The sequence below is a fragment of the Meles meles genome, chromosome 11 (genome assembly GCF_922984935.1).
Source record: "Meles meles chromosome 11, mMelMel3.1 paternal haplotype, whole genome shotgun sequence".
NCBI lineage: Eukaryota > Metazoa > Chordata > Mammalia > Carnivora > Mustelidae > Meles > Meles meles.
This window is the reverse complement of record NC_060076.1, coordinates 78821011-78843066: the sequence shown is the minus strand read 5'-3', so window position 1 is coordinate 78843066 and position 22056 is coordinate 78821011. Positions and strand designations below refer to the sequence as shown.

Below are 22056 nucleotides of genomic sequence, written 5' to 3'. Positions count from 1 at the left end.
TACTTAGTATTTTCTTTGACCTCAATACCAAATATTTTCCTTAGCAGTTTGATACGTCTTTTGTTATCGATTATGGGACATTTTGCACTTCTTCATGCTTTGCGCTAGAAACATCCACACTCAAGTACTCTAGCATTGTGAATGTACTGTGCTGCATTAGTACCCTTGGTGTTCCTTCATAGGATCCGTCTTCCCCTCGAGGGAGCCCAGCACACTCCCCGAGAGAGAATGGCCTGGACAAGACGCGCCTGCTCAAGAAAGATGCCCCCATCAGTCCAGCCTCTATTGCGTCCTCCAGCAGCACTCCTTCCTCCAAATCCAAAGAACTTAGCCTTGTAAGCTGTCCTTCATCACCTTTCTTAGCCTTGCCTGTTTCAAGATGATTGGCTTTGAATATTTTGTAAATTTGGTGTTTTTCACATTTTTCTATAGGACTCTTGTTTCCAAATATATATGTGTACGTTCAGTATTCAAGTTTAATTGACAAAAGTACTTTGGGAACAGAGTGGGTTTACGGACTTAGCGGTGATAGATGTTTGTTTTATGAGTGGTTTTACAAGGACAGGGGTGGGATATGGGGAAATTGAGTGAAACGTGTCTCAGCAAAGATGAAGAAATACACACTGGGCTTACAGAGATGGTTTTATCACCTATGGTTTATGGTAAATTTAGTTTTCGGCTGGGATGTGATTTTGTTGCTAGCTTTGTTTGAATTACCAAGCTATATATGACTGCAATAATTTTCCCTTCCTATCTAAGAAATAATCTGTCATTTACAAAAGTCTACCTTGACTCACATCACAAATCACTAAAGCAAAAATGAAACTGCTTGCAAGTCAGGATAATCTCCCCATGCCCTCTTCTTCTTTGACTCTGTAGTTAATTGCATTTTTGTGTGTGTCTTCCTTTTTCCTTGCCAATTATTTCCTTGTAACATAGCATTAAAAAAAAAAAAAAAGACTCAGTTTTCATATAACCTTCTGAATTCACAAATTCACAGCTGAAGGAAAGAAAGTTCCTCAGTTTGTCTGCAAGTTAAGGGGATGTGTCTGGCACGGGGCTACATTAAGTTTTTTTCTGTGGTTCTCTCTTGGCCTTCTGGCTTTCTTGTATTGTCAGCTCCTCTGTGCTGGTCTCTGTGACCATCGGGGCGTGGATCTGTTCTAAGAAGACCCATTAACCAGGAAGCCTCTTGTGACATGATCAGTCCACCAGAAACACAGCTCAAGCATCCTTAAATCAAAGCAGCCAACAAGTGTTTGGTCACAGGACGTCATGATTTGTCAGCCTCTGTCTGACTCAGACCCAGTTTCCTGGAAATCATTGACTGCCCTAAATTCTGCTTCAGTTTATATCCTCCTGAACATTGGTTTTGTGGTCTCAGGGAGCTCTTTCTGTTTGTTGGTTTGTTCTTTTTTTATTATGAAAATAAAGGCCCAACCTGAAGAACTTTTTCCATTCCTTACTCTTTTCCTTTTGACTTGTCTTTTTAAACGTTTAACATCATTGTTAAAACTGTGTTCTCGGGCACCTGGGTGGCTCAGTGGGTTAAAGCCTCTGCCTTCAGCTCAGGTCCTGATCCCGGGGTCCTGGGTTCGAGCCCTGAGTCGGGCTCTCTGCTCAGCAGGGAGCCTGCCTCCTCCTCTCTCTCTGAGTCTCTCCCTACTTGTGATCTCTCTATGTCAAATAAATAAATAAAATCTTTAAAAAAACGAACAAACAGAAAAAATCTGTGTTCTGACTGCCACTATACTCTCTTGCATCTCTTGTTAGAATGAAAAATCTACTACTCCTGTTTCAAAGTCCAGTACCCCTACTCCACGAAGCGATGCACCCACCCCAGGCAGTAATTCCACTCCCGGATTGAGGCCTGTGCCTGGAAAACCACCAGGAGTCGACCCCTTGGGTTAGTAATAAGGGCTTTCTGTGTATTTATGCTTCATGTTTTTGAAAGAAATTCAAGCAATTTAAACAGTGCAGTACCTTAAGAGTAGTAATAACCAGCATTGAAAAGCGATAGAGTTATTTCTTTAACCTGAACCAAGCGCCTTAATGATTTTTGAGAATATTACGTTAAGCGAATTTGAGCCCTAGATCCTATTTTTTTTAAGGTATATGTTAATGCCTCACTTCCTTATTGTTTCCTGTGTTCTTGGTTTTTCTCTTCTCTCCTTTCATTTTGGTGTGTAGCCTCAAGCCTCAGGACCCCGATGGCAGTCCCTTGTCCATACCCAACCCCGTTCGGGATCGTGCCCCACGCCGGGATGAACGGGGAGCTGACCAGCCCCGGCGCCGCCTACGCGGGGCTACACAACATTTCTCCGCAGATGAGCGCAGCTGCTGCCGCTGCCGCCGCCGCCGCTGCCTACGGGAGATCACCGGTGGTACGTTCATGGGCCTTCAGGAAATCAAGCCATTCCACCACTCACAGATCACCAGATGTTACTTTTGAACATAGTTTATTTAATTTGAGGTATTTGTAGAGGAACCCGCCACATCTGTAAATTAAACGCAATTGTACTGTGAGATCCATTTCCTTTTCTAAGGAGAGGAAATGTCCTTGTTATTTTAGGTTTCCTTTAAAATTGTAAACCTACAAGAGCAGAGCGAATGATCGTAACTGTAGTGAACCCTGTTTACCATCATAAGCTTCAGAAATTATACAAATAATTTTTTTCATGTACCATCCCCAGGTATGTTACCCCTAAAATCATAAACATTCTATCTTTTCATCAGTAGATACTTCTGTATGTGTATCTCTAAAAATCGTATTTAAAGTCTGTGTTCTCCCAAGATCTAGAGAGGTATCGAGTAGGCTGAGATGAGTTAATGTAACTATGTGTGTTTTTGTTGTTTTGCTTGGGAAAATTGTAGGTTGGATTTGATCCACACCATCACATGCGCGTACCAGCCATACCTCCGAACCTGACAGGCATTCCAGGAGGAAAACCGTGAGTACCTCGGAGCCTCATGCTCCCCACCGTGCGCCAGACCCCAGGCCCTTGCTGGCCTTCTCAGCTGAGCACTGCTAGGCAGTGTAGGGGGAGCTCCTGGAGCTCGATGTGGGTTTTTTTGTTTTGGTTTGGGTTTTTCCCTTGCAAAGAATTTCCATTTTCTCTTCACACAAGAAAAGAAGTAATGAGGTGGGGTTTTGTATTTTCAGTTTAAAATCTTGAGCTTCTAATATGGAAATGCAAATTACTGAGACATCTCCAGCAGTCAGGTCTTCTGTACGTCTATTACTGAATTCTTTTGTTGCCTTGAAGAAAAAACGTCTTATGTGCAAACCTGGATGCTCAAAATTTGAGCGTGTCGGGAAAAGACGTGCCAAACTTCAAAGGCTGTGAGAAGAAAGAAGTGTGGTCTCGTGCTCAGTTGTGTTCATGGGAAAGGTGGCTTTGCTCATTTGGCTTCTGTCCCAGGAGCTGGATATTTGGAGCATCTGTATTCACAGCCCCCTTGAGTTAATGAAGGCAAAATGCACACATCAGCCTTTCCAGACTCTTATACATTCTAATCTGTCACCATACCTCATTCCACAGCCTTCCATTTCAGTCCAGCACACCTTTTTATGACTACCTACGCACGGTTCTCCTGCCCTCTGGCTTCATCTTCCCAGATACAAAGACTTGACTATAAGATAACGCCGCTCTTCCCTTAAATTCCTAGCTTGCTTCCTCTCTCCTCTCTTTGGGAAGCATCCCCACAGACCCTCCCTGCCTTACTAGTTCCACGTGTGTGTGTATGCTCCTGGCTCTTTCCGCTGGCATCCTGTCTGTCACCGCGCACGCTGTCCATATGCTGCTTCCCCGAGCTGGCGCTTTCTTCCCAGCCTGTGCTACCCACACTTGACCCTCAGTAGCCAGTAGTCTCTTCTCCCCGAGGCTTCCTTGGTGGCTTGGCTGCCTCGGGGCTTTTGGTCTTACTGGTCCTTCCTGCAGTACTTTTCCTGTGGCTTATTATCTCACTTCAAAAGTGTCTGCTAAAGTGTCACTTATTAGAGCATTCTGCCCTTCCAGTCCTATCTAAAAGAGCATCCTTCTCTCCCTTCCTCTCATTGTTCTTTTCTACTGCCTGCCTTTTTTGTACCTGCCTGTAGCCGTGATCTGCTTCTCCCTGCTTGAATGTAAGTTCGTGAGAGCAGAACAGAACTCTTTGCTGTGCGGTTATAGGAGTAGCTCCAGTGCCTGGAGTGGTACCTGGTACCTGTCGCTCACAGTACTTACTTTTTAAATCGGGGGGAGAGGGAGAGAGAGAGAGAGTGCGCACAGGCGAGCCAGCCAGTCTCTTTCTTCTCTGATCTCTCACTGCTGCTTTATTCGCTGCTCTACACTCAGGCGCTTAGTTGTCACTGTGTTATTTCCTATATGTGACTTCTTGGTGTAACTTCCTTCTGTATAGTTCTGTGCTAACCTTGCCTGTTGCATCAAACACAGTGCTGGCTCCATAGCCAAGGTGCTCCGTAAATATTTGACTGATTAATAAGGGAAGCTAGGCAAATTAGACTTTGAGTTCCCTGAGAATCGAAGGTAGAAATACCCATTACCATAAAATTCTGTGTACTTGTGTGTGTTCTGCAAATAGTTGTTGACTGACTTAGAAGTCTTGTTGACCAAGAGCTCTGATGTATTTGAAGGTGAAAGTTTGGTCTCTTTCAGGCAGTGATTAAATAACAAGGTCATAGGATTAATCAAATAACCCAAATCCCTGTGAGTTCCACATGAACCTGTGGTGGGGAAGGAGAGGTTTCTTTAGGGAAAGGGTATCATCCCTTGTTCTGGTACTGCGTAGTTACCACGTGGTTGACTAGCTGTGGCACCAGGGCTGTGGTATAACCACTAGCGCAGTACTGCCCAGGCCCCTGAAGGGTGAAGAGAGGGGGAAGGGGGCTTAGGTGCCTATAAAGAAGAAAGACGGTCTTGATTTCACTTTGGGCCGTCTGAACCACTGTTGAGTTAGAGCTGGTCTGATTCGGGAGGCATTTCTCTGAGCCTTGAGTGGGACTCCCTTTCTTCCCCCGCATTTATCAAATTGTTGAGATCCTTTTGGGAAGGTTGGTGGGTTTGAGGATGGTTGCAAATTTTCATTCCTGGGAGTGATAGAGCCACATGTCATGCAGTTGGCAGATGACATTAGGAATCCCAAAGAGAGCATGGTGGGGTCAACGAAGTTGAGTTCTGGGATGTGACAAATCAAAATTTGAATTTTTACTCTGCCAGTTGAGAACTAGAGGACAGTTTCTTAACTTGGGGAGCTTCAGTTGGCTCATCTATAAACCGAGGATGGCACCTGCCTTGACAAGCGGGGCGTAAGGGTAACGTAAGATGACATGTTACGTGTTCGGGACTGTGTTTGGTATATGGGACTCCTCAGTCAACCGCAGCCTCATTTCCAGTTTAACTTTGTCCCAGGTCATTATCAGCTTTTCAGGTGCTTATGCAGTTGAACTGAACTGCATTTCTGTACTGGCAGAAATGACCGAGAAAATTAGATTGGAGTAAATTAGACTCCACGTTCCTGTCATTGGTGTGTCTTTATTAAGAGGACATCAAGATATGTAAATTCACATTCATTTATGCATAAAGAGATAATATATTTTTATTACTGACTTCTCAGAGGAAGTAATGATAACAGGTGGCTCCTCAGATCTTAAGATACAGAATTGTGAAACTTTGTCTTCTGTGTGTGTTTCGAGAGAAACAACTATTTTTTGTGCTATAACATAAAACGCAATGAATCACCTAAAGGCTTCCCCTGCCACACACACAAAGTAAACTGCCTTTCTCCAGAAAGACTCAAAGCAGCCATGCATCTCTGTCCTAATTATTTTTACAGAATGAATTGTTAGATGTTATCAGAAGTTATAATTAAATGCATGTCACCAACTAATGAATAAAGTAGCATTTATTTAATAATTCACATTGGGTCCTGTCTATTCTGGTGAGTTAGCAAAAGTTGCACTCAGTTTGTAATTGGAATGACAACATAGTTTAATTTTGAAATAAGCCCAAAATGGACTTTCCTCCTCACCTATTACTTAAATGAGACATTTATAAATAGGGTAAAATTATTCAATTAAAACCATAGTACTAATTACATCGTGGGACATGGCATATGGATGCAGCCGTGAGAGAAAAGCTCAGGTTTGTTGGTTTTCAGCTGCTCATAATTCAGCAAATTTACCGTGTTGTTCTATTTGTTTTTATAAAGCAGGATTTTTCAAAATAGGAACAATGCTTGACACACAGTAAGCCCTTAGCAGTATTTGTTGGCTGGCTGATGTACTAGTGGGTTCATATGCTACTGAGAGCCTGATTTTCTAGCATACTTTATAAAGTACAATGGCCAGATCTTTTATTGTGAATTCAAGGTCTAGTCCCATGTCGTGAGACACTGAAAACTTTGGAGAAAGTGTTGCAAAGTATGCGACAGATGAGTGCAACATTACAGAACTGGACCTTTCAGGGAGGGTAAATGAGGCTGGGGGTGGGAAGACCAAGGACCTCCTTTAAATATGCTGGGTTTTCATCGAAAGATGATGATTCAGATAAAATAGCATCTTCAATGCACATGTTTTAAAAAGAGTGATTTGCAGATGCCTTAATTGAGGTGTAGTTCTGTCAGAAATTCCAAGCTGCTTCTGTTCTCTTTCCTGCCTTTTTTAGCCAGTCTTAGCTTTTAGTGCTTTCACCTGCTGTGCACACACGTGCTCGTGTGTCTCTGTGTCTGGGTGTGTGTGTTTTGGAGGAGTCCACTGTATTCCCGGTTCCCTGCACCCTATCACTCTGGCCCTGCATCTGTAGTTATTTGCTGGACATCTCAGACATCTTGATTGTGTATTACCTGCACGTCAAAGTCAGCATATCATGATGCTGCTTCTCCAGATGAGGTCTTCCTTCCACATTGCCCATCAGGAGTACTGGTATACTTGTTTCCTAAGCTCAGAAACTCAATTATTATTGGCTCCTTCCTCACATCTTACTTGGTAAGTCCTCTAGAGTTTTATAGCCAGTGTTACTTTGCTATCTTCCTTGACCTAGCCTGGTTCAGGTCCCCCAATACCTTGCATCTAGGTTATTGGAATAATTGTCTCTTAGTCTTCTAGCCCACTGTAGTCCTTGTGATCAAATTTATTCTGTCAGTTTCCCCACTAATACCCTACCTGTTCCCCCTCCAAAAAACCTTTTTAGTGAATTCTATTTGTGGAGTTCTGAGGCTGGCCTTGCAGGCCCTCCCTTTTTACAGCCCTCCCTTTTCTAGCAGATAGACAGCAGTGTGTGTGTGTGTGTGTGTGTGTGTGTGTGTGTAGTATAAATGTATATATTCCTGATGCATTTGATCAGACTGTGCTCAGGCCAGCTCCTCCAACCACTTAAACCTGGGGTTGTTATTGAATAAATGAATTCTTTGTATTAAAACCAGCCCAGGAATTTCCATCATTGCACCCCATCCTTTTAGAGCCCTTGCTCTCTGCTGTTTCTGCCCACCTCCCCACCGCCCAGATTGTTTTTCCATCTTCCTCCCTCTTCTGTGAGAATCCCTCCATTCTGCAAAACCCATCTCTAGTACCATGTCACTATTGAGACATAAGCTTTCTCTTGAGCCAGACAGAACTTCCCACTTCTAATATTTCATCTGGTACTGTGGCCACTTCTTTGATTTTCTCATCACACTTCGTAGATTAGAAGCCGCTAGTGGGCAAGGCCAGTGCCTTACCTTATTTTGTGTTCTTAGCATGATGTCTGTATCCATGTGGCTAAGAGGTCTTATCGATCCATTTAATCAGGTAGAAAAAGGGTAGTTCTTCAAGCCTGGGTTTCTGATTTCTAGAAAGTCTGGCTTTCGTTACACGTTCCAGTACACTTTGCCAGCTACACGTCAGAGTTAGTTGAAATCTGATAAGATTGTTACTAGAGTTTTATTTTTTCCAGTCTTGGGTATCTTACATGTACTAATAGCAAACAGAGGGCTGCATTATATCCTTAATGCAAGTAGGCTCTTGACGTTCTTGTTAAAGGGGGTTCCAGGAACATAGTAGGTGCTCACAGAGCGGTTGTGGTTTAGTTGAAGAATGTCATATCAAAAACCTCGAAAGAAGGGGCGCCTGGGTGGCTCAGTGGGTTAATGCCTCTGCCTTCGGCTCAGGTCATGATCTCAGAGTCCTGGGATTGAGCCCCGCATCGGGCTCTCTGCTCGGCGGGGAGCCTGCTTCCTCCTCTCTCTCTGCCTGCCTCTCTGCCTACTTGTGATCTCTCTCTGTCAAATAAATAAATTAAAAACAAACAAACAAAAAAAAACCTCGAAAGAAATCTTGTGTCTCGTTTCTTAACTATTTAAATTCTCAAAGCTCTTTAAAACCACTTAGTGATACTAGGGAGAAGAGAAGGGATGGCTTTTCAAGTAAATTACCATTAAGAATGTATAACACCATCTAAACGTGGAATAATCTTCCTCTCCTTTCCTTTAAGATTTAGTCTCATGACCTCTTTAATTGCTAAATCAATTAGCCTTTTTCTCCATCGTCATCCTTCAGAATCTCAGCCTTTCTCTGAGAGCATTGCTGCCTTCCCCTCCTTGCCTGATTGGCACCTGGTTCTCTCCCCAAGGGACCCCCTCCACTTGCAGCTCTCTGAGGGGGTGCCCCTTTTTTTGTTTCATATCCTTAAATCTTCAGAGCCAATGATGGGGTAATAAAGGCTGTGTCATCCTCCCCACCCCTCTGCTGCCCCCACCACCAGTCCTTTCTAGAACTGAGCTCCTTTATCTTTTTGTGAAAACTCTGGCTCTTTCAGGCTTGCGTCATTGGATTCTACCTACCCTACACCTTGTTGGGGGATTTCCTTTTTGTTAAAGACTGAGCACTGGCTTAGGGTCTTCCTCCTTGGAGCCACCCTCATTCCGCATGACTCTGGTGTTCACAAGGTCAGCCCCCAGTAACCCGTCATGGGGCGTGGACCACGTCAACTGTAGCCGTCCTTGACTTCAGTTACCTATTTAAAAAGGCTCACAAGGAAGATCTCGTCCCCGCCCCTCACTGTGTCACTTCCAGAATCCAGGTGACCCATCCAGCACAGCCTTCTCTGCTTCCACCCAGCCGGAGCGATCTTTTGAATTGCACATCCGTTCCCAGCTGCCGGACTGCCTCCCAGGCACAGACCTCCTGTCTATGCTCCTCTTCCCTTCTGTCACCTCTAATCCATTCCTCACCCAACAGCCAGAATGGCACATTAAAACATTAACTGAATCCTGTCATTCCCTGCCGAGAAGTCCCAGTAACTTCCCATTCCACCCAGGATAATGTGCATTCCTCATCACGGCCCACCAGGCCTTTTTCCTGCTGCCCTCCCTCTGTCTCTCCAGCCTGCCCCCCGCCACTGAGTGCACGCTAGTGTTCTCACTTGCTTCTGCTTTAGGGACTCTGTGTTGTTCCTCTTCCTGGAACATTCCACATTCCTCCCCCCCACCCCCACCACCACCAATGTGTACAGGGCCTGCGTCTTTTCTTCTTGTCTCCTCTCATATGGTACTCCAGACCTATGCCGCGTGCGTGTGTGTGTGTGTGTGTGTGTGTGTCTTGCCATCTGATGGGGATCTGAGGTTACTTAATTTTCTGCTTATATATGGTATTTGCTTTCCCTTCTAGATGTTGATCCTGGAGGATAGAGACTTTGTCCACCCCTGATTTCCCAGCATTTTTGATAGTACCAGGTTCATAGTAGGCATTCAATAAATAGTTTCTGACTAAATGGATACTAAGCGTTCCGTCTCACTCTGGCCTTCATATTTGCCATACCCTTCCCCTTCACACCATCTTCTCTTTATATCGAAGCCCCATTGCCTCACTCTATCAAATCCCACAGTACCAGGCATGTCCACTCTTCATCACATTGACCTTCTGACATTGTTATATTTATTTATGTGACTATCTCACTAATAAATCTGCCCCTCGACCTACCTGTAGCCTACTGCCACAGGCTATAAACTCAGGTGAACGAGCGATGCAGGGTTTTTGTTTGTTTTTCTTCTGTTGTACCCCAGTCCTGCAAGTATGGTGCTTGGCACATGGGGATACCCAAGAAATACGTGTTAAATGGTTGAATCTCTTAATACGTTGTCAAGTGATTGACCATCTTCTCCTATCTCTGGACTTGATCATTTCTCTCAATCTTATCTGTGTCTCTGACTGCTCTTGCTGGAGAATCCTTAGATGTAAGCAGCCCCCTAGATCCTGCATTTGTCTGCTCACTGTGTGATCTGCTACGGCATTATTGTTCTGCTCCCTTAGCTTCCGCTGTCACTTCCTAGTCAATAAGCACACGTTGTCTTTCTAACCTAACCTGTCACCTGAGTCACAGTGCTCTGCTTACTGTTGAACTCTTTGGATTCCCAGCTGCCCTCAAATTAAAGAAAACCAAACCAGTTAGGTCCTCGAGTGTGTAGCTTTCGGTCATGCTTCCCTGTCGCTTCACTAACATGTGGTCCACCTGAATCACGTGGGTTCTGAGCCTTCACGCCTCTCTCCCAGGTCACAGGTTCAGTGTGTCTCCCAAGTCCTATTGATTTGACCGAGGAAATGTCTTCTGTCTCTTGTCTCCCGAGCTTCCGCCTCCCTCCCCGTCAGCAGTCCCACATGCCACGTCTCTGCTACGGGCTGGGCCTCTGCTTCTCCGTTGTTACCGAGAAGGAAAAAGCCCTCCGCTATCTGGCACCACATCTTCCACGGCCACGTACTGCGTCATCCCTCCTGGGGACAGTCAGGAGGGTGATGAGGTCCTTAGTAATGGGACGAGTTTTGATGAATGTGGCTAGCCTATAGCTTTTTGCATGAAGGAGCCATAAACTGTTTCTGATTCTAAAACTTCCCTGATAGGTCCAAGCTCCAGTCCTTTGTGCACCCACAGATGCTTTCCCTTGGTATGTCTTTCCCAAACTTTGTCCTATAAACAGAGCACATTCCAAAGCTTCATGCCAAAGCAGAATGACATAATTTCCAAAATGGGCTATTGCCCATGATAGAAGACAGGCCCAGCGCCCTCTCCCCACCCCCTGCATCACATAGCCTCACTGATGTGTCCATCCTGACTTTGTCCTGCATTCAGCACCCTAAGAATAGAGATCTCTTGAGGGAGATGTTCGAATGGAAGTTGCATTTAGAGCCAAATGTTTTCCTAAGTGTAGAGCTTTCCCTGGAGACGAACTGGAGTAGGAGCTGATGATAGGCCCTTATAGGTGGGCCTTTGGGGTAGTCACACAGGACGCCTTTGCAGGTCCTAATTTCGTCAGGAATTACTTGCATTAGTGATTCTCAAGTCCGATAGGACTTACTCTGGTGCGTGTGCTGGGTTCACAGCTATCATTTCACCGTGGGCCTAGAGACTCAACTCCTTAGAGCTTGATCATTTTGACTCATTGATCTCCATTAGTAAATCACTTGATTGGCATGAATTCATGTATAGGCAGAAATAGCATCACAGGCTTCTGGCTCACCCAAAGCAGAAAACAGAGCAAGTTTGCCGAGTGTCCTGAAGGAGTAGATACTATACTAGATGTTGGCTTTCTTACTTAATTCTCTGTGAAGTGTAGGTAGCATTCTCTCCCTTTTAAAGATGAGAACTGAGGTTCAGAGAGGCTCAGTGACTACTTAATGCCACACATCAGTTAGTGAAGAGTCGACCTGACATTTGATCGTAGATCTAGCTCTGTGACTCTGAAAATTAGGTTTTCTCTTTTGTACCAGGTAAATTTGACTTACTTGCAAATTATAAGTAACACTGAAAATGTTTTCTATTTCATCTCCTCACACTGATCAGTTAACTATTAACTAATGTTTTTCACCTTCCCCTCCTATTTTTTCTTCTCCCCACTACACTACCATAGAGCGTACTCCTTTCACGTCACTGCAGACGGCCAGATGCAGCCTGTCCCTTTCCCCCCCGATGCCCTCATCGGACCCGGAATCCCCCGGCACGCGCGCCAGATCAACACCCTGAACCACGGGGAGGTGGTGTGTGCGGTGACCATCAGCAACCCCACGAGACACGTGTACACGGGCGGCAAGGGCTGCGTCAAGGTCTGGGACATCAGCCACCCCGGCAACAAGAGCCCCGTCTCTCAGCTCGACTGTCTGGTGAGCGAAAGTGGAGGAACGGGGCTTACACCTTCATTCAGAAAATGGGCTGGAATAGTGAGAGACTTGGTTGGACCAGCAACACATGGAATTGATTCCAAGTGGGTAGTTGTCTTCGGTGGTTTGTGACCCTTCATGTGGAGAATGCAACTTTCATGAATCCTGCCCGATTTGTGGGCACAGGCTCACTACCCGTTTTCCTGTCTGATAAAGAGTATAAGAAAAGTTAAAAGCCCAGGAGGGCTTCTGTGAGAGCGGACCTCTCGGTCTGTCACATGGTGACATTACCAGAGTAACGTCCCACTTTCTGCGCAGACAGTAGACTATTCCCTTGCCTGTGTCTTGGGTGTTTGTCCTTCCATCATTTATATAACTTCTGCTGGACGTTCTTTCTTAGACCAACAGTGGAATTTCTGCTGCTCCACAATGTTAGGTTAGTTTAACATATTTGTTGTACACAACATTCCCAGACCCTCACGAGTTGGGAGGACCTTTTTTCTCACTCCCCCTCCCTTAACACTCCTCGATCAAATTTTGCCTCCAGTTGATGCTGCTTGATCAACCACTGCTGTCCAGGACTCGTGCGCTCCTGCGTTGGTGTGTGTGTGTGTGTGTGTGTGTGCGCAAATGAGTCAGGCAGCTGGGTGATTTGGTGGTGGTGGTGGTGGTGGGAGTTGGGTCTAGATCTTTGCATTTTCATGCTAATTAAGATTAAATATCTCAGCACTAAATTTGTAGATCAAGTTTAAGTACTTCCCTAATTTCATGTAATTTTCTAGCATTAATCCACTTTATCATTGTCATGAGTAAAAATGGCTCATTAAAACCAGGAGGGAACACAATACTTTTATGGATTTCTGCTCTCATGTTAATGCTGTTTTCCTTTCCTCATGAGTGATCTCTTGATGGTTTTTGTCTCTGCAGAACAGGGATAACTATATCCGTTCCTGCCGATTGCTCCCTGATGGTCGCACCCTCATCGTGGGAGGGGAGGCCAGTACTCTGTCCATCTGGGACCTGGCGGCTCCGACCCCGCGCATCAAGGCAGAGCTGACGTCCTCGGCCCCTGCGTGCTATGCTCTGGCCATCAGCCCTGACTCCAAGGTCTGCTTCTCGTGCTGCAGTGATGGTAACATCGCCGTCTGGGACCTGCACAACCAGACGCTGGTGAGGTGGGTCAGCAAGATCCCCGCCCAGGGCACGTGAGGGAGCCGTTGGTGTGTGTGTGTGTACCGCTCTGTGCCAAAGAGCTGTGTGTGTCTAAAACAATGAAATAGAATTCTCCTACTAAAATGTGTTAGGAACAGGCTCATTTGAAAGATGGCTAGAGGGCTCCTGGGTGGCTCAGTTGGTTAAGCGACTGCCTGCGGCTTTGGTTATGATCCCAGAGTCCTGGGATTGAGTCCTGCGTCTGGCTGCCTGTTCGGCAGGTGGCCTGCTTCTCCCTCTCCTCCCTGCTCCTGCCCTCTCTCACTATCTCTGTCTCATTCTCTTCAGTAAATAAATAAAATCTTTAAAACAAAAACAAAAAGCTAGAAACAAATTACTGACGTAAAATCTTATTTTCTGCTTTTGAACTTACCAAATGAGGGATTGTTCTCTTTCTTTTTTTTTTTTGGATATTATCCTAAGTATCACTGATTTGGGTTTTTAAAAAATGAGGTCATTTTTGCATAATTAATGTATATCATGTTCCCATGACCTCATGAGCTCGTTAGACATCTGTAATTTGCCATCTGCACTTGCTAACCAACAGTCACTGTCGCTAGACACTCACCAAGAAGATTCACAGCACAGGGCGCTGTCCTCCATGCCACGTGTATCCCACATGTGCCTTCTGTCGGTAGATCATCACCAAACCCCTGCTATGGGCCCTAGCATTGTGCTTCACTCTGAAATGGTCTAGATTATCTGTAATCCCACCATTAAGGATGGGTCGATGCACTGAGATGTCTGTTTAGAAGTGAAATTATATGGGATTGGTGTTGGTAGATAATGCCCTGAAATGAGTCTCCAGATGTCAGCACCCGAGAGAGCAGGAAGTATGAGGTATGATTTGCTGAAGGGTGTGAGAAGGTTGTAATCAGGCCTAGCCGCAAGTCAAGGGGAGTGTGTAAGGAGAAGAGGCCTCTACTGGCCATCTGTCAGATATTTTTTGCAGGACTGAGCTCTATGCATGATTCCAAAAATAAAGTGGTCATCACTTGTTTCATCTTGGGTAAAGCTCTTATGGGGAACTGCTTCTAATCTCTTCTTTTCCCAGTATCTTTTGTACATTCTACCAGCTCCTGGAACAGCTGAGCCACACTGAGTTTCTTTCCATGTGCCTTACTTGAGAGCATAGCCTTTTCGTTGTCTTGCACAGCCTGCTACAGTTGCATAACTGCACAGTGGCAAAGTTTTCTCTGTGGCTCCCGTGGCCATCCCCATAGCTTTTGTAGAAAGGAACATATAATATGCCTTACATCCTCTTAAATCCTTTCCTTCATATTACAATGATAAAATCCGTCTTAGATGTATTTTTGATTAGTTCATATACATATAGTACATATAGCTGTGTGTTTTCTTTTGTTTATTTCAGTTGGAGTTTTTTTTTCCATTGGTTATATCAATGGTTTTTTGGTATGACAGTCAAAGACCCCCTAAGTTCAAAAATAAAAAGTGTAAGAAATTGAACCTCTCAGTTAAACCTGAATCTCTCTATGTATATGCTTTGTTACATGAATAATTAGAAAACACAGTAAACCCAATCTGTAAGACCTACAATGAAACTGATCCCTGAGGAGTTCTCAATTTCTTTTATTGGAGTATAATTAACATCGAGTGTCATTGTAGTTTCAAGTGTGCAAAAAAATGATTCAGCAATTCTGTGCATGACTCAGTGCTCATCACCACAAATGTACTTTTAATCCCTTTCAACTCATTCACCCATTCCCCCACCACCTCCCCTTTGATAACAGTTTGTTCTCTGTATGAGTCTGTTTGTCTGTCTCTTTTTTTCTTCATTTGTTCGTTTGTTTTATTTCTTAAATTCTTACAGATGAGTGAAGTCATATAGTATTTATCTTTCTTTGACTTATTTCAATTAGCGTTATACTCTGTATCCATCCATGTTATTGCAATTGACAAGGACTTACTCTTTTTTATGGCTGAATAATATTCCATGGTATATGTATACCACATCTTCTTTAGCCATCTGTCTATGGACACTTGAGCTGCTTCCATATCTTGGCTATTATAAATAATGCTGCAGTAAACATAGGGGGGCGTACATCTTTTCAAATTAGTGTTTTCCTTTTCTTTGGGTAAATACCGGCCATGGAGTCACTGGATCTTATGGTAATTCACCTTTTCATTTTTTATAGAACTCCGCACTGTTTTCCACAGTGGCTGCACTGATGAACTCGGAATTGAGTTCACATAAAAACTAACTTTTCAAAGGTTTTCCCTCCGTTTTGACATTTTCAGGCAATTCCAGGGCCACACAGACGGGGCCAGCTGTATTGACATTTCTAACGACGGCACCAAGCTCTGGACGGGCGGCCTGGACAACACGGTCAGGTCCTGGGACCTGCGCGAGGGGCGGCAGCTGCAGCAGCACGACTTCACCTCACAGGTACTGGCGTGGCCCTGGGACACTTCGGAAGACACAGTTTTGTGACATTCATGACAGACTGTACCATGTGACAAAGTCCCTTTTGACTCTGGGTTAGATAACTCAATTCTGTCAAAACACAGTAATATGTATTAAAGGATTAGGAAAAAATCTCATTTATAAGCTTTTAGCAGGTTTTTCCTCCAAAGACCATTACTTTGTATTCTTTGAATTTTGCCTAAGTGACTCATTAAATGATATTGTGCAGATGTATCGCGTTACTTGGGCGTCACCCATTTGGCTGTGATTTCTTCTTATATAATTGGAATCATCTAGACTTCCTGCACGATTTAAATAGTGTCCCCAGAAGAAGCAGTACCTCCCACGAGAGGCAGCGTGTCTTCTGTAGGCACCGTCACTCTGAGCTGTTTCACTCGTAGATCTTTTCTCTGGGCTACTGCCCAACCGGAGAGTGGCTGGCTGTGGGGATGGAGAACAGTAACGTGGAAGTGCTGCACGTCACCAAGCCGGACAAATACCAGCTGCATCTCCACGAGAGCTGCGTCCTGTCGCTCAAGTTTGCCCATTGTGGTAAGCAGCCCCCTCCCGTCCATTTCCTGTCCCCGACAGTCGCCCCCTCTGCCCTCCCAAGGATGCGTCCCCACTCCACTCCTTTGGTTTAGTAACCTGTCCCTCTTCCAAAGTACATATGAGCCTGCGTCTCTAATGCCGATCTGCTTATCATTGTTGAAAGGATAAATGACTCACTAAATCTAGGACAGTGAGCTTTATGTTTCCAGTGAAAAGAAACTTTTGTTGCAAATTAGAAGAGTTTTCTGTGAATAGTTTGTGAGCTATAAAGCAAATCTCTGGCGTCTGACACAGCAACGCAAACAAGACCCTTTTCCAAACTCTTTTTTTCTGTAGGCAAATGGTTTGTAAGCACTGGAAAGGACAACCTTCTGAATGCCTGGAGAACACCTTATGGGGCCAGTATATTCCAGGTAAGACTTGTCCAGCTCCCACTTACTGCGTGCTCCCTGCATGGCGGTGGTTTACCCAGAGTCTCTCTGTGCTTTCTGTCAGATTAATAAGGCTCCTGAGTGTCCTCGGAGGTAGGGCAAGAGAAGACTACCTTGCCTGAGGGAGGCTGGTGTCAGCCACACGCTGTGGAGCTGGGGGGTGGTCTCCAGTTCTCTTCGAGCCCAGGGCCGAGACACTGCCCATTGCATTAACCAGCTCTCCGTGCCTCAGTCCCATTTGTACAGTAGATGTTTTGCATCCTCTGTGATTTGTGTGTGTGTGTTGCAACATCTTTAAAGTGCTTCTATTTAAAAACTTTGAGCATTTTGCCTGAATATTCCTATTAATATTGTTATTTCTTTGATTTTTTTTTTTTTCCCAAAGAAGCGTTGTGGGAAAGTTTAGTAAATCTTAATTAATTTCAGAAATGTTTATTCTTACTGACTTAGTGGTACTTAATGTGTCGTGTGTGAAATTATTTGTAGGAGGACCAAATGGTAGATGTGATCAACATGGGCACACTCACGTCTCTGTGCTCTCTCTGGCTGGTATGTGGAAATTTCACAGGCACATTAAAGAACACTCCTCTTTTTTAACATACTTGGGATGTTATTTTTTAGGTGTGCCTTTTTTTTTAAGGGATAACAGATTTGCAGTTTCCTTGAGTGTAGTATTATGTCATCATAGAGTAGAACAACGCATAATACAAAAATACATATATTGAGTGAAAATACTGTGCCAGGTAATCGAAAGGACAAAAATAGCTGATTATTGCTGTCATGAAATTTATAACTGAATATAGTATATATTTTTAATATTATGGGTCACAACCTTTCTGGTGGTCCCCAAAGGGACTGGGAATAAAAAAAAGGAAATCTGTAATCTTAGAGTGGATCTTTTATAGTAAGTATAAGTGTTGTATCTTTTGTGTATACTGGATTGTGAAGTAAAATGGATTAATTACAGGTTACAGTCAATTGGGACACCTGGGTGGCTCAGTCGGTTAAGCCGCCGCCTTCGGCTCAGGTCATGATCCCAGGGTCCTGGGATTGAGTCCCACATCGGGCTCCCTGCTCAGCAGGGAGTCTGCTTCTCTTTCCTTCTCTGCCTGCCACTCTGCCTGCTTGTGTGTGCGCTCTCTCGCTCGCTCTCGCTCCCTGACAAATAAATAAATAAATAAAATCTTAAAAAAAAAATACAGGTTACAATCAAAAAAGTTTGAGAAACACTGGCAGTAGGTTAACTTCTGCACGTCAGGTGTTAATTTTTTAAATCTTCAGAGTTCTGGTTAAAATCCTGCGGCATTCATTCATTTAGCACAGTTCAGTTCAAAGTTGACCTTGACTTCCTTGTAGTTGGTGAGTTGAGCATGGTTTCCAGGACTCTTAAGTATGGAACATTTCTCCTTCGAACTGTTGAACTCCTCCCCACTTGGAGATACGCATTCTTTTTTCACACAGGAGGATTGGGCTTTCTATTAGAAATATTTTTACATTCCCAATTTCAAAAAATGTAGTGTTTTCCATGCCATTTTCCACTTGAACTCTGAGGCAACTCTCTTGAGGTGGCAGGCAGGTAAGAGGTCCTAACCTGTTTGTAAGGTAGGAGTTTCACCAGGGTTAAGTGACCGGTCTGGTGTTCCACAGCCCGACCTCCAAGCCATCTGACTGAAGTGGGGGATGCAAAGAACACTCTGCTCTTACCTGTCTGGAGAAGAGGGTTCGAAAGCAGGCCTTACTTCTTCAAAACACGTGCTTGTACAGCTGGCTTGCCTGCCACCTGATGTCCCCATTGCAGGAGCCTGTAGACTAGCATGGTGAGGTGTCCCTAGAGTGTCCTGGGCCCCGCCATTTTGAGGGAGGGCCGGGACTGCCTTGCCTGGCGGGCTGCTCCTGTTTGGACAACGGGACACCTTCATGCTTGTTTTTACTCTGTCTTCCAGTCCCACCTCATGGGTTTTTCTTTCAGTAGGTAACATTTGTATTTGTTTCTTTCCTAGTCCAAAGAATCTTCATCGGTGCTTAGCTGTGACATCTCTGTGGATGACAAATACATTGTCACTGGCTCTGGGGATAAGAAGGCCACGGTTTATGAAGTTATTTATTAAGGACAAATCTTCATGCGAACTGGACCCCTTCTCCTTGTAGCACTTTGTTCTATCATCCTCTTCCCCCCGCATCTAAAACCAAGGATTTCAAATACTCATTGCAGTTGTGGAGTTTAATCCCATCTCTTACCCCTACTTCCTCCCTTGCTATTGAATTGTGAATACTCATTAAGAACCTGTGATACCAAATCTTCAGCTCTCTACTTGGAAGAACATGGAATTACCATACTTAACAGTGACGGAATCTTTAATTATGTATTATATCTGTAATATATTTATTTTGTTTAAAGAAGGCTTTCTAACTTTGACTGAATAAAGCTGTCTGCTCCTGCATTGATAATGAAGATGCGTTGTATTTGATACCCCTCCCCCCCTTTTTTTGGCAAAGGAGGGGAAAGGAAGGTTTAACATAATTGATGAAAAATGTCACTAAATGTAGACTAAGGACTGTATAGAGATGTGAAATGTATAATTACATATGGAAGCAATATGTTGCTGTGTTGTTAGATTTTTTTTTGTTTTCTACTTATTTTAAATGTTTGGAAATTTGAACAATTAGAACATGACAGGCCACGTCGTGTTCATTTGAGTCTATCTGGACAACTTTAACCAATATATCTATAGCTTTAGATTCTATTTGATAAAAGTAATTGGACTTTTTTTTTCTTTTTTGACTTGTTGACAAGTGTCTTTGTACTAAGTTTTTAATTCCTTTTTTTAATGTATTATAGACAGATGGACAAATTAAATTTGGCCTAAAGAGAGAACTTAATCCCTTCTGGATATTTTTGCCACGTTTCTTTGCAAAGGGAGATGTATACCTTTGGGCAGTTTTGTCATTATGAGAAATTCCAGGCTATTTTTTGGCATGTTCTTTGGGAACTGCGCGGATTCAGGGGAGGAATCCTCCTGCTGTGCAAGTCAAGTCTTTTACAAAATGAGGACAGCAGAGGAGACTTGCAAGGACCTCCCTCTGAAAACCAGAAAGAATGGACTCTCACCTGGGATGAGGACTTGCTTTCTTTACCTCCAGTTCTTTCCCTGTCTTAGTTGGATGTCCCCGAAATGGACACAGGCTGTGCCATTGTGCCGGAAACATTGTGTTTTCTTTTATGTTGTTGTTGTTGCTGTTCAACTATGATATGTGACTCCTTTTTTTATTATTTTTTTGTTTGAATGCTTTAAAAATCTTTTAAGTCTGTGGATCTGCTGATGTACAGTGCCTTTGCTGCTATGGATCAAAATCAAGAGAACTGTGTAGATAAACTTTATTGTGTAAGTAGAAAATTACTTAATTTCATACTAGAAACGGATGGATGCTGCAAGTTGAAATGGACTGTCCATTGACGTTCCTAATGTGGTAGCAGAAAAAAAAATGGTGTCTTAAGTGCTTAGTGTTTGATGTCATTAACAGTTTCGTAAAACTCTACGGTGTAGAAAGATTTTGATACTAAACTGTGCATTGTACATAGTTCTAATGCATCGTATTGACCACCAGTACTTCTATAATGGTAGATTGTTTGTGCATTCAGACTTTTAAGCATTAAACATAAATAACTTCTAGTATGCTTATTTCTAATTCTTTGTTTGGCTGGCTTTCATTTTTGTCTGACTGTGCCACTCCCATATACTAAAAATTACTAGCTTCATTCAAAGGAGACTGGTGTTAAAGTCACGTGGGCTTCGTTATTATTGCATTTTTAGTTTTGTTTTTATTTTCATTTGACAGGAACTAGAAGGGAGAGCAGATGGAGGTTAACAAGGACAGGTTGTAGCAAACATTGACCGAGTGCCTCTTCGGTTTGTAAAACGACTGTCTATCAGAAAGTCGTCACGTTACTCAAATGCTTTAGGTCTGCACTGTTCAGTGTGGTTGCACTAGCTGTTTGTGGCTATCTAAATTTAACTCTACTAAAATTAGTTGTTTTTTTAAAAAAAACGGGTTTATTAGTCACACTAACTGCGTTTCAAGTATTCAGTAGCTGCATATGGCTAATGGCTACCATATTGGACAAATTTATAGAACACATCCAGCATCACAGAAAGTTCCACGGGAGCAGTGCTGCCTTAGAATTAGCTTCTACATTTCGTGTCTCGCCATGTGGGTTTGGGAAACATGTCAAGTGGAATACCCTGGAGTTGTTGAAAGCATGAAGCCCATTGGACTGCTGCTGGTGGGGTGTGTGAAGATTGAGACTAAGAAGGTGCTTAAAGAATTCTAAATACCCAGGACTTGAAAATCTGTCATTTTGAAGCATCCACCCGGTAGAAAGAAGGCTGGGGTTGGGGGCTGTGGTCTGGAGTGTGCTCAGTGCTCCGCTGTAAGACACACTAACTCTTCAGCATTGACTTTTCAGCGGTGTTCACCAGCGGGGTTGGAAGCGGCACTTCATGTATGAGTACTGTGAACGCTACTACTTCAGACGATAACATTTTAAAGGATTCTTAACTCAGTATGTGTGCATCCTTACAAAAAGGTCTTTAAAGATACAGAGATTTGGAGTTTAGAAAGATCGTTTGGTATAAAGAATATGACACTGCCACCATGTTTATATACCCAGAGGGAGAATATGCCTGCCTTAGGGAGATGGAATTCCCTGTTGGTGCCTAGTGGTCAGGTCTCTTTAGGAAGATCCAACATTGGCCGTTGAGATGAATGCGTTTATAGACCTAGCTTTTTAAAATTAATGGGCATCAATTTCCTCTCATTGCCAAGGTTTTATCAGATTAGATTTTTATGTCTTTGATATAAATCCCAGACCTAGCTTGATCTACAAAAATCTTGGTGTTGTAATTATAACTCGGTTTACGATAGTTTTTGCTCCAAGTATGGTCTCTCAGAGTCAAGAACGACAAAGATAGGAATCAACCGGAACCAGAGTTGACTTGGTTCCAGTCAAAGAACACTGGTGAACACTGGAAGAGTGACTCACATAGAACTACCAAGAAGTACAAACTCAGATTGAGGAAGCCATCAAGACTTTCCTAAGAGAAGCAGATAAAATGTAGAGTGACCAACTCCAAGGTCTTTCAAGTGTTTACAGATACACACCTCCCTGGGGCCAGGACTTAGCAGGGTGGTTTCCTGTCTAACTAGCTGCCAGAGGTCCAGCCTTGCCTTGGAGGGTGTATGCTAAAACAACCTTAACCCTGTAACACCTACCATGGGTAGGAATTATGCAGCCATGGGATACAGAACCGTCT

The 22056-nt window shown here is 43.7% G+C and overlaps 1 protein-coding gene across 9 annotated transcripts in view; it reads left to right on the top strand.

Annotated features, from left to right (window-relative positions):
* TLE4 (TLE family member 4, transcriptional corepressor) overlaps nucleotides 1-20424 on the top strand; it is a 142967-nt gene extending 122543 nt beyond the window's left edge. For all 9 annotated transcript variants that reach the window (XM_046022611.1, XM_046022608.1, XM_046022605.1 and 6 more), the window contains 10 exons: nucleotides 183-335; nucleotides 1774-1906; nucleotides 2191-2384; nucleotides 2875-2951; nucleotides 11878-12127; nucleotides 13052-13299; nucleotides 15596-15743; nucleotides 16163-16313; nucleotides 16650-16726; nucleotides 18745-20424. In XM_046022611.1, the coding sequence (XP_045878567.1) occupies nucleotides 183-335; nucleotides 1774-1906; nucleotides 2191-2384; nucleotides 2875-2951; nucleotides 11878-12127; nucleotides 13052-13299; nucleotides 15596-15743; nucleotides 16163-16313; nucleotides 16650-16726; nucleotides 18745-18852 (1539 nt within the window). In that variant the 3' untranslated portion in view covers nucleotides 18853-20424. The remainder of the gene's footprint in view (nucleotides 1-182; nucleotides 336-1773; nucleotides 1907-2190; nucleotides 2385-2874; nucleotides 2952-11877; nucleotides 12128-13051; nucleotides 13300-15595; nucleotides 15744-16162; nucleotides 16314-16649; nucleotides 16727-18744) is intronic.
* Nucleotides 20425-22056: the final 1632 nt, after the last annotated feature.